The 13,273-nt window shown below is 43.6% G+C and overlaps 1 protein-coding gene across 1 annotated transcript; it reads right to left on the reverse strand.

The window, feature by feature from the left end:
• Positions 1–11,823: 11,823 nt before the first annotated feature.
• Positions 11,824–12,420, reverse strand: LOC141628010 (uncharacterized). The gene has a single exon (XM_074441202.1). It carries the CDS (start codon positions 12,418–12,420, stop codon positions 11,824–11,826), a length of 597 nt encoding a protein of 198 aa, XP_074297303.1.
• Positions 12,421–13,273: the final 853 nt, after the last annotated feature.

Raw genomic sequence — 13,273 nt, forward strand, 5'->3', positions numbered from 1 at the left:
TAAAAGAATTCAATCATCTATGTTTACACATAGAAGGCATCACTCAGGTGATTTAAAACAAAAGGTTTTACCTACTCCTATGATAACTTGGTGGTTGGTTTAGACCACTCAAGTTAGAGGTATATTACATTCTTCACGAAAACTAAATATTATACTATCTTGTAGATTTTAAAGTCTCTAATCCGGTGAACCCAATTGATAAAACCTCAAGTAAATTCGTTTAACGTATAAACGATTAGCATATCGTATAACCATTTGATTGAGAATCTTATGGTATGTGTGCATGTATTATGTTTTCTTTTGCAGAAAAGAAACACAATAGTGAGGTGATTGACCATATACATACGGATGTGTAAGGTCGATAGTTGGTTATATACATACTTCGTTACTTTTACTGTAATGTTAAGTAGATATGAAAACCTCGTATCTATTTAATAAGACAGAAAAGTGATTTTTGAAACGTGGAATATTTTCAAAATGAAGTAGTAAACCAAAAGTACGACAAGTTCAAAAATGTTGATCGGAAATTTCAAAGTAATGACTTTGAAGATCAAATGGGTAATATCAAGTAATGACCTTGATTATCACTAAGAAGATTGTGAACCATAGAGTATGGTGTAGTCAAGAAGATAAACGAACTTTATGAGATATAGTTTGCGGTTTATCGCAATTTTGTAAGCTATTTTCTCACTAAAAGTTCAAAACACGACTATAATAGCCTAAATGACTCCAGATGTGATATGGATAGGGAGGGTCCCTAACTTGTCATTTTTATACATTTGGGACCATAAATGTTTATGTTTAGAACCAATTTATGTATTAGTGAGGGTTATCCAAAATTGAACCACTTGGTTTTTACTCCTCCAAAACGAAAACAAAGAGTTTATGGCTCATAATGTTGTCTTTCCAGAAAGATTTTCATTTTCTGAAAGAAAGAGTGGGAGAAAATTTGAACTTACGGAAGTCCAAGACCCACAAACTGAGTAAAATGAAAGAAGACGTTCTTTATTGAGGCTCAGTGGTTATAAGGAGATAATTTTGCGATAATATTGCGTTACTTTTCGAAAGTGACGAATCTTCAACCGTCATCAAAGGCTTTTCTATAGTATGAACTCTATGTGATGGCGTGACACCATTGTGGACACGGGGGGCCCACGGGGGCGCTTGGGAAAACATGCGTTTGCATTTGTGGAGTCGCCACCAATTTTTATGAGAAATTGGAACCGTTCGAATACTTCGCGTCATGCCAAGACACAAAATAGTGACATGAACACTAAGAACTCGTTACCCTTAGCATTCTATGTCTAGAATGACTCTCGTGGATGCCAATGAACACGGATGTTCACAGAGATCTAGAGTAAGGGGTGAGGGTACGTATTAGGCAGCTCTTTTGATCGAACAACTAATCCCGCCTGCCTCAATAGCGGCCTCTACTAATGATTAGGGAAAATCATCTATACTCGATATGTTGTCGATTATATGCATGCAATGAAACATCCAACGTTTTAATCCTAGCATGTAAGAATTAAACTATGTCGGTGAACACGTAATTAAGCAAACAATTGGGTCGAAGTAGAGATTAAGGTCGATTACATGTGAGAGCAAGCAAGCAATACGATAATAAAGAGTATAATAAATGAAATGCGATAATTAAAATTACAATAATTACAATGGTTTGATGATTTACGTCGAAAATACATTTAAAACGGATAATTTGAGAAAAGAAAAGGAAAATAAATAAGGTTAGAAAACGGACAGATTAGTGATGATATTACGGGTAATAGTTGATTAATACGTAAGACTAATAAACTAGGTCAAAGCAGAAACGGAAGTTCAGGGACAGAAATCACCCAGAAACAGGCGCAACAGAGCTACGTCCCTTGGAAGAGGCGCAGTGGTCACTGTGTCTGTTTTTATAGTAAATTCTGGCTGTGAAGCCGGAACTGCATATCGTTAATGTTCATTGGTGAATTTAATGATCGATTATTGGCATTCGACTCAAGTAGAAGTGATTTAACAGGTTATTTACATGTAAATTGGTCATAAAAGCGATAAAAAACAAACTCAAATGAATTAGAACGAATTATAGACTAATTATGAGTGAGTTAAAGATCAATAAGAGATTTATTACAACTAATTTAGGTCAAATTACTAAGACGGAAACGAATGCAAGACGCGATAAACTGAAGAAAATATACAAAAGTCGAATCCCAGAGATTTGATATGAGTGAATCAAATCTCCAAAACCCGGGTTTGATTTTAATGATGAAAACCCACAAATATTGATTATAAGGAATTTAAGTCAGGATTTAAAGGCGGAGATTATACATATTATGGTTATAGTTATTATATACGAATGAAAAAGAAGAAAATAAGAAAGAAAAACGAAACAAGACGAGTTAACAGAAAGACGAGGAAGAAGAAGAAAAGCAGAAACTGCGGTAGCCTAAGGAAGAGGCGCAGCAGATGCTGCGACTCTTCGAAGAGGCGCAACAGTTGCTGCGTTTCTTCTCGACGTCTGTCTTCTATTAATCCGTAAAAATAGGTTTGAAAAAAGGGTTTTGTAAATCGATTTTAAACATGCTTTCGACGTAAACCTTACAATAATATATACAATAATGAAATACAATAATAAAACTTGGGATTTACAACCTCAGACTTACATATTTGACGAAACGAGATTGACTAAGTTAATGATTAGTGATTGCTCGACTTGAATGTATGATGAAAGTGCCCTCGTAAGAGGAATTAAATTAAATTGATTAGATTGATTGAGTGGAGTTGGTCAAATTGGTCGGTCATGCAAAACGAGGCTGGTACTCAGAAGGATCCGAGCTTACGTGGTCGAAAGTTCAATTACGTAGACGCCAATAAGCAAAGAGCACGGTCTTAGAATGGTAAGGGAGAAGAGAAGGGCGGACACTCGCGTAAGAAATATGAGGAAAGAAGGTCCCTATTTATACTAATCACACGGAGGAATTAAGGTTTCGGTAAAACTTTGGAAACAAATCTCGGAAAGATCTTAAAATACGCAGAAAAGAGTTGGGGAAGAGGCGCAACAGCCACTGCGGCTCTTGGAAGAGGCGCAGCAGGTGCTTCGTCCTTTTCCCAGGAGTTTCCTTCTGCAGAAGAAAGATGTTCCGCGTTTCTGTTATGGAATTGCGGTAGATCTCGACTTCCTTATTGTTTAAAATATAATTTCGGGATATATTTTGCCAAAAGATTAAAAGATTAAAATATGGAATAGAAATATCCGGAATATTCCAGAACATTCTGACTCGGCATTTTAAACGGTTTATTAGAAAATGAAGACGAATTTTGACCCAGACTCCAAATGAATTCTAATTACTGTCATAACGACCGTAATGGAGCGTAGATGACGACCAAGGGGTAGACACAAGTATTTGAGCTATCACTTAACGATAAACTTACGAATTGTCATAAATCATTCCGTGTACCAAACATGCGGCCCAATCATCACCGGGTGGCTTGCAGGAGGTGCAGAATTGAGGTATCTACAGAGGCCCCACTTTGACTGCGGCTTGGATAAGGCGAAAGTCAAAGTATAGCCATCAGGTCAATCGAAGATTACAACCCGACGACTATGGCGACGCGAGGCGGCTCAAGGGGTCTGAGCCAGGGACCTGTCGTCGGGAACATTTTAGAGTCTGTCGACTTCCGGTGAGGGCCGTTTAAAGTCCATTAGACTACGTAAGGAAGCTCATCAGCCATAAGAAGAGACCATACCTGAGACTTCTTCCTCGAGATGTTTCCGGAGTTGCGTATAAGCTACGGGTAAGCATAAGAGCTAAGGCTAGGACCTAAAGGACATATAAAGGTTATGCTAGGGGTGTGGGACCCTAAAGGAAAAGATTGGCGAGAAGGTGGCCTAAGGGTTACTAAGGCAACTTCGAAGGAGTGCGATCCTATCGGTGAAGGCTAAGTGTAGGGACATAGGTAGTTGGTGTGAGAACATCTGAAAGGAACAAAACGTAACATAATATTGAAGGTAGCAGGACGTCGATAGAAACTACTGGGGGAATCTGCTGGCGTCGGTCTCAAGCGAACTCCAAATCTTGAGAGGTACAATCGGCTGCCATGAACTCTCGCTGGGAAAATAATTGAGGCGTGTAGAAACACCATCGGAGAAAACCTGCTCGTTGTTTCAAGCAAAGTCTTGATAAAGTACTGCTACAATTCACAGTTTGCTCGAAAATACAGGTTCAGACGAAGAATAAATATCAAACGGACCAAATATACGACATATGGTGTTGAAGAAGAGGCGCACCAAAGATGGGCCCACGATTAACGAACTCGTAACGAAATTTCAAAAATCGAATTGGAGGGAAGCTAAGGAAGAGGCGAAGCAAGAGCTGCGACTCTTGGAAGATGCGCAGCACCTGCTGCGTCTTTTCCTGGGTTCGTCCCTGTCTAAGTAAAAACTCGACAGAACCCGTGTTAATTCATAATAACAAAACACAAAATCCTTTAAAACTCTCTCAAATTCCGTCGACATTCCGCCTAAACTTGATCAAAATCTTGCATTTATCATGACTAATCGAGGTATGTGTCTCATTCTTGCTTAAACATCCGCATTTGGCTTGATTTGAGGCGAGAAAATTAGGGTTTTCAATCCTAATAACTCGAAAATTTGGGGCTTTTCCCCCAAATGAATTTGCCTTGTGAAATTGACATTAGAAATGGATAATTGGTAGTGTAAGGAACATAACCATGTGTTCTTTTTGAATTTTCATTAAGTATTGAGCATTTGAGTAGAATTGAGACGGTTTCTCAGCTGTTTCGTAAATTGCTTCGAAAATGGCCTTAGGAATGCCCATTTGTGTTGAAATTTAGTATTTGGAATATTTGTGTGATGGGTAAACTTCCTACCATCTCGGATTTTTGATTTGTGACGGGTTTTCAGGACACTTTCCTAGGGCATAATCGCCTTTATAGCGAAATGCTGCCAAAATTTCGACTCAAACCCGTGAATAGGCTCGAATTTAGACTTGACTTGACCCATTTTACCACATGAGCGGCCGTATTTCAAAATAAATGGCCAAAGATGGCTAGAAAAGCCATTCTTGGAGCTTGAAAGGCTTGAAAACACCTTGACTGGGGCTCGCCGTCACTTGACGCGGCCTAATTTACTCTAATTTTACAGGTGACGTGACTTCTACGTCGGGGAGGTCTCCCATGGATGTGGATACTGACTTCGATCCTTCTCTTACTTTCGAGGAGGTGTTAGAGGAGGCGTTTGCTGAGTAGGCTGCCGAGGAGGAGGCTGTTGAGGAAGAGGTTGCTGAGGAGGAGGCCCCGAGGCGGGCCAATGTCGGACAAGGCGGTCACCAGCTAGCGAGGGCACCCCAGTGGGCTGAGAAATGGGATGGCCGACATCTCATTTGGGCAGCAGAGAGTCACCTGTCTTATAGGACGGTGAAGAGCATGGTAAATCTCAAACTCGTCACTCTCTCATCATCTTTCTTTACTTATTTATTTGTCGTTTCATTTCTCTTTCACTTCGAGCTAAAGATAGCTTTGCGTCGAATCGATATCGGAGGCTGGGAACATGAGGTCCTTTTCTGGGTACACGACGATGATGGAGGCTTACGGGAGACTGTCGGAGGAGGAGCAGGCCATCATCGAGCTTGGAGCTTTCGGAGCTTTGGTTGGAGCGTGGAGGGAGATCAAGGGAATGAAGCTTAGGGCTAACCTTTGCATGATTCGAGCCTTCCTTGATCGGTACTGGGATACGACCTCGACCTTTCACATGCCTTTTGGCGAGGTCGGGGTCACGTTGGAGGACTACGGCATAATTTTTGGTCTATCGTGTAGAGTAGAGGCTGTGGTGTAGCCGTCGACGGCCATGCGGGTGTATTCAGCCGAGGCCAGGAGGCTGATCGGCTGGAACCTAGCGGCGAGTGCTGCTACGGTTCCCGGTTTAGTGTCGAGCTCCTAAGTCAGGGATTACTTCGCGGGTAAGACCCCGGTGTTGGTGACGATAGATGGGAGGGAGGTGGGTCCTCCTCCTTGTACTGCAGAGCAGAGGGCTCATATGTGGCTCTGGTGGTTCTTGTCTTCACTCTACCTTGGAGACAAGGGGGAGAGGCTGTCGATGAAGCTTCTTCCCTTCCTTTCTGACCTGAGTGACCTAGGTCGTTGGGATTGGGTCACTCCTGGCTTTGCGGTCCTCACCCGCTACATGAGGGCCATGGTTCGTCCTGAGCTGCTGGAGAAGGGGACTTTTCCCCGCTCTTTGTCGGTCCCCGGGATCGCTGTTGGAGGTATGAACCTTCATTTCGTATTATGAAAGATCATTTCTTCTTCTTATCGAATCGTGAAAGATCGTCATCGATTATCTTGTTTTGCAGGCGTGGGTGTACTACTACTTTTCGGACTTCGCGCCCAAGAGGACGGAGCCTGGGCCGAGAGCTTATCCCGCTGTGAGGGATTGGGTGATCTGTCGTAGGAAGAGACAGTGTTCTTCTTACGATGTCTGTCGATGGGGGCGTGAATGCCCTGAAGCTGAGTGACGTAAGTACTTTTGAATCACTTTTCCTTCATTTGTTTATGCATTACTTCTTTAGAAGCAATCGTAAGAATGACCTCTTGTTTGCTTATCTTAGTGGGTGCCCAGGCCTTGGGTGGACTACCTTGACGCCCCTTCTTTCGTGGCTGAGGTCCTTCGACCTAGGAGTTCGAGTCGGTTGTTGTTGTGGACGCCGATGGATCCAGTGTGGTATCTGGGCGAGCGCTTGACTCGTCAGTGCTCACGTGATGCTTTCACGGTTCCCATCGATCCTCCTCGGACGATGTTTAGGGAGCCTTCTGACGCTGAAAGGGAGGCTGACCTGGCGGACGTTGGTGGCGACGCTCTTCTTTTTCCTGGTGAGGAGTACTCTGCGTTCTTTCGCCAGAGGCTGGCGTACTGGCCGGTCGTGGTAAGTGCTTCATTTTCCCTTTTTTGAGTTGACTTGAAAAAATGATGAATGATCATCAAATAAAGACTTCATTTGGATTTTCAGGAGGTTGAGGAGGCGGGCGTCGAGCCCCCAGCGTACCCCGAGAACCTCGAGTACACCTACGCAGCGGGGATGACGACGATCTCCGAGACTTTGGTGAGGCGGTGATAGATTTTGTCCTAGAGGAGTGGCAGCACTTGGTTAGGAGGGTAAGCCTCCGATTCAGTTAGCTTTTGCTGTTGTATAAGAATACACTTGTCCATTTTATTGAAAACCTTTGTTTATTGAAATGTAGGTGGCCCCGTCTCGGCACGTGGCATTGTGGAGGGTGTTTTAGTAAAAATTTACCGAATTATCGATTTAATTTGTGAGGGATAGTGATTAATCTATGGCCGATTAATATTTGATTGTGACGAATATAATGAGTGAATGAGCAACGAAATACGAATATGACACAAGGAACTTTTTGGTGACGCGGAAAACCCGATGTGGGAACAACCGCGGGGGTAGTCGGAATCCCACCAATTTGCACTATAATCGAGACGGAATTATGCAAGTAAGGAAATACAAGGACTAATTTTCTATTGGAGTATTGTTGGACGGTAGACGGAATTGAGTGAGTATGAGCGTTGAAGTGTGTGGAATGAGTTGTATTTTTCTCTTGATATACGTTGTGTAGATGTCCCTTGATCGAGTCTCTCTTCCCTCTTATATAGCCGTAGGATCAAACAAATATTCCCCAACAAACTCCACGTATTTCTCTTAGTCAACCTCCAAAGGTGCTAGTTTGTTTCCTAGGTTGTAGCTTTGACCATTGACTTGCCCAACTTATTCTTATGGTCAATCCTCTATTTACGTACCAACTCCTCCCATTTCTCCAACTAATTGACTTATTCTTACCACTTTAGCAATACATGTCTTTTCCATTCAACCAATAATAAGATGCCATGTCACTAGTAGTAAATGTGTGAATTTTACCCATAACAATTGCCCCCAATTTTCCTTCTCAGCATCAAGACGAGGAGGGAAATTAGTCTTTCTGGTTCTGGATGCGATGTCGTCTGATATGTAGCTCTACTTCTACTTTATTTGCAGTACTGCTGCTGTTGTTTGACTTGTTGTACTGTTGCCGTTGTTTCTTGACTTCTCACCTTCTTCCAAGATCTGCTAAGACTAAGGCTATACTTGCTACGGTTCTGGCTCTGAGGGAGAAGAAACGTGCTGAAGATGCCTCCAAGCCAGCCGAGAAGAGAAAAGGCTGGCCCGCCTGCTTCCGTATCTCAGTGCAAAAGAGATCTGCCTCTGGTTTAACCAAGGAGCAAGTTCCCATTGAAGTCACTCCTCTTTCTACGAAGCCTTTTATTCTTGGATATGTTCCACCTCGTGGCTTCACCTCTGCTTCTACGCAGCCTCTGCTTCTGAATCCTACCCTACATCTAAGTCCAACCCTGCTTCTGAGTCTCATGTCTCTGGATCCCTTGCTCCTGGGGGTCCCTCCAAAGTAGGACTTAGATTCCCAGGAGATTTTGGCTGGTCGAGATCTACACGAGACCTGAGTCTGCTTGGTCGGATGCTGCTTCCTGCTCCTAAGTCTGGAGAGAAGAGAAAGGCAGATCCTGGTTCTGCATATGGATCCAGCGCCAGAAAGAGGGCCTAATCCTGGTTTGGCCACCGAGTCTGTTCTCATTGAGATTACTCAATTTGCAGCCATGCCCCTAATCCATGGGTCTGCTCCACCATTTGACTTTGCTCCTGCTTCTCGGGACTTCTTCTTCTCTCAATATATGCAACTGTTTGATCCACGCTTCTAGAGCTACCCGCATCCGGAGCTTCTTCTACTTCGAGCCGTCATACATGGAGCTACTCCTGCGTCTGGGGCTATTCCTACTTCCAAATATGCTCCTGCTACTGGGGTTATTGCCTTTACATTTCCAGACGACTTTGGCAAGGCCAAATCTGCGCGTAGCCTGGGCTTAATGAACCAAAATTTCTTGTTTCACCCCTCGTGTGCGTTGGGAGCGAGCTTTGCATGATTTGGTGGATCGTGCAGCTGAGCATTTCTTTGAGGTGAATAGATACTAACTGCTTCAAGCGTGTATTTTTTTTTTTTTTTTTTTTTTTTAACACTCTGCTTTGGTTTGTCAGTCCTTCCAGATGGCTCTATTCCTGCGGGAGAAGGTACCTCTCCTGGAAGCAGAGAATGCTGATTTTCAAAAGCAGCTGAAAACAGCTGAGGAGGGCAGACTTAAAATCCAGGCTGATTTAGACAAATCCCGTCTCTTCTTTGGAGGAGGTCGCTCGAAGCGAGATTCTGAGTAATCTTTCGAATCTTGAAGGATGGATTTCAGTGTCTTTTGAGAGGAATGCTACGATGCTAAGGAACGTCTTTCTTGAGGCCAAAAAGTCTCAGAATCGATCTTTGAGAAACGTGCTTCCGATGCCGAGAAACGTGCTTCCGATTCTGAGAAACGTGCTTCTGATGTGGAAGCTCGTGTTTCTCAGATCAGATTCTGGAAGAGAAGGCTTCTGAGGTGCAAGAGCTGAAGGGGAAGAATGCTGAGCTTGGGGAAACTTTAGTGAATGCTCTTACTTATGCTGCTCTGGAGACGAAGATCAAGTGTATAAAGGCGTTCCAGAGTGGAGAGCATTTGACTTGGGACTTAGAGGCTGAAGAGGAGAGACTTGCTGCTGATTTCCCTGATGGCCTGAACCTGGATCTACTAGCTGGCATGCTGGGAGCAGGCAATGCTTCTGCTGACGATCCAGGTGCTGAGGAGGAGGTGACTTCCCCTGCTCCTGATAACCAGGCACCTGCTTCTGAGGTTGTGGACCACAATGACATAGATTAGCTTTTTCTGCGCCTGAAAAACTTTTATCATGCTTAGTTAGTTTTTGGCCCTGCAGGGCGTAACATTTTAATTTCGAACAGTGTGATGTATTTTGGTCTGGTTCTGGTGCCAGACATATTTTGCTTTTGAACCTAAGTGTTTTCTGCTAGATATATCTTTGTGTCGTACCGTTTCTGATGCTTTGATTTGTGCATGCACGTCGTTTGTTTGGCCATCGCTATTTGATTGTTGGCTAAGGGGTCTAGTATGCCCACTTGTTCAGAGGAGACAGGCTTGCGTGAGTGCTAATGCATCGCGGGAGGCTGGTTGTCCCGGTTGTACATGCTTATCCACGGACACACGCCTTCTGTAGTGAATACAGACTCTGCCAGATTAGTTTGCATTTTATTCACTTGGCCATTTATTTGAAATAAATAAAAAGGAATTCTATACTTAAAACATTCAAAGTGGTTTTGTAACTTGAGAATTTAATAATTAAAATGCATGTAGAGTTATTTCAGAACCAGAAAATGTTAAGATCTAAATATGCTAGAAAAATTTCAGAACTAGGAAATGTTTAATTTGGAATGTTAAGAAAGATATTCAAATTCAAAATTGGTGTAAAGTGTTTAGAACCATAAAATGTTAAACTCAGAAATAATTTTTAGAACCAGAAAAATATTCAGAGCCAGAGAAATATTTAAAGCAATATCTAGAACCCGGTCGAGTCAGATCTGTAGGTTGAGTACCCGATTCTTGACCATGCCGGTGACTTAAATGAAATACTTTTTCAAGTGGGTGATATTCCAGATCCTGGGAACCATTTGTCCTTCCATAGTCATGAGTCGGTAAGTTCCATTTCCAATTGTGCTTTCTACTTGGTATGGCCCCTCCCGATTGTAGGCGAATTTTCTCCTCGCCGCTGGTTCTTGGTATTCTGGAAGACTTTCCTCAGGACCAGATCTCCTACCCGTAGGGTTCTTATTTTTACATTCTTGTTATAGCTTCTAGCCACGATCATCGGTAGGAAGCCATCCTGATCCGGGCGCCGGTTCGAGTTCATCTATCGTGTCCGATCGCTTGCCATTTCTACCTGATTCTGATCTTCTGTTATGCATCCATATCTGTGGGTTGGGACCCTAACTTCAGATGAAATGACTGCTTCTGCTCCGAACACCAGGTTGAAGGGAGTTTGTCCCGTTGCAACCTTGGGTGTGGTTCTGTCGGCCTTGAGAACCAGAGGTAGCTCTTCTGCTCATTTGCCCCCAATCTCCTCCAGCTTTTTTTTCAAGTTTTCGACGATAATCTTATTGCTGGATTCAGCTTGTCCGTTGGACTGAGGGTTCCTAGGAGTAGATTTCTGCAAAGAGATATTCCACCTAGCACAAAAAGCTTCTGTCTTATTTCCAATGAATTGGGACCCATTATCACATATAATCTCAGATGGAATGCCAAACCTGCATATGATATTGTTTTTAATGAAATATATCACCCGGTTTTACGTAACCAGGAGGATGATTCTGCTTCTATCCATTTGGAGAAGTAGTCCGTCATGGCGAGCATATAGACTTTGTTTCCTGGTGCTCTGAGTAATGGTCCCACGATGTCCATTCCCCACTTCATGAAGGGCCATGGTGAGATAACTCGATGCGAGGCTCTGTGCCGGTGGCTAACGTGGGCGTGCCTCTGACAAGCGTCACATCTTTTTGCGAATTCCATGGCGTCTTTGCGCATTGTGGGCTAAAAGTATCTCTACCTCAGTACTTTATTGGACAGGCTCCTGCCCCCTGCATGGTTTCCACATTCTCCACTGTGGAGAGCATGCAAAACAACCTGAGACTCTTCCCGATCCAGGCATCTGCGGTAGGGTCCAACGAGGGATTTCCTCCTTTTTATCTGTTGGTAGGTTGTCATTCTGCAACCAGTCCCGGTACGGTTTCCTCCAGTCTGGAGTATCTTCTTTACTTCTGGTGCCGCACAACATTCATGCTTAGGTTTTAGTATCACTGGCTCCAGTACGTGGACGATTGGTATTATGGAGACGGCTCTTGCTTTGAAGGTTGACCCAGGGTGGCTAGTGCGTCTGCTTCTGCGTTCTGGTCCCTGGGTATTTGTTTGATGTTGAACGTGGCAAATCTGATTTTCAGCTCCTTTGCTACGTCTAGGTATGCCATCATCCTGGGATCCCTGGCTTCATAACAGTCATTTACATGGTTAACTATAAGCTTAGAATCACTGGAAACCTGGAGGTGTCTGATTTTCAGATCCAGAGCGAGCTTCAGACCCAGGATCAATGCCTCATATTCTGCTTCGTTGTTTGTGGCCTTGAATTCACATCGTACAGCCTGGACTATGAGATCTCCCTGGGGTGATTTGAGGACCAGCCCTACTCCTGCTCCTTTGGCATTGGAGACTCCGTCCACATGTAGCTCCCATACTTGTTCCCCTTTATCTTCTTCCAGACTCAGGATGTCCTGTTCTGCCTGGGTCTGGAGAGTTGGGCAGAAGTCAGACACAAAGTCTGCCAGAGCCTGAGACTTTATGGCCGTACATGGTTCAAACTTCAAATCATAACCGCTCAAGTGTACGGACCATTTAGCCATCCTCCCTGACAAATCTGGTTTTCTCATGATAGTCTTAAGAGGATAATTAGTTATTACAGAAATTGTATGAGATTCGAAGTAGGGACGCAATTTATAAGATGCAGTAACTAGTGCAAGGATAAGTTTTCTAGTGACGTGTACCTTGTCTCTACTGGAAGCAGAGACTTACTGATGTAATATACTGGGTGATATGATCCTTCCTGCTCTTGCACTAGTACTGCACTGACTGCTGCTTCTGTGACTTACATATACAGGAATAACGGCTCTCCTGGCTCTGGCTTCGACATGAGTAGTGGGGTGCTGAGATAACGTTTCAGCTCCTGAAATGCTTTCTCATGTTCCTCCGTCTACTCAAATCTCTGGCTCTTTCTAATTACATCATAAAACAGCCTGCATCTGTTCGAGGATCTGGATATGAATCTGTTTAGGGCTGCCACTCTTCCAGTCAAGCGCTAGACGTCTTTCGGTTTCTGTGGTGACTCCAGCTGTAGAATTGCTCTGATTTGTTCGGTGCTGGCTTCTATTCCCCTCTGGGTCACCGTATACCCCAGAAATTTTCCACTGGACACTCCAAAGGTACACTTTGTCGGATTCAGCTTCATTTGGTATATTCTGAGGGTATTGAAAGTTTCTGCCAGATGCTGGTGGTGCTGTGAAGCCTGCTTCGATTTGACGACCTTATCGTCTATGTATACTTCCATGGTTTGGCCTATTTGCTCTTTAAACATCATGTTCACCAGGCTCTGATAGGTTGATCCTGCATTTTTCAGTCCAAAAGGCATGACATTATAACAATAGATACCTCGCTCGGATCTGAATGCCATCTTTTCCTAGTCGATGGGGTGCATCTTTATCTGGTTATATCCGCTCCAGGCATCCA

This window comes from Silene latifolia, chromosome Y (assembly GCF_048544455.1).
Source record: "Silene latifolia isolate original U9 population chromosome Y, ASM4854445v1, whole genome shotgun sequence".
NCBI classification, from domain to species: Eukaryota; Viridiplantae; Streptophyta; class Magnoliopsida; order Caryophyllales; family Caryophyllaceae; genus Silene; species Silene latifolia.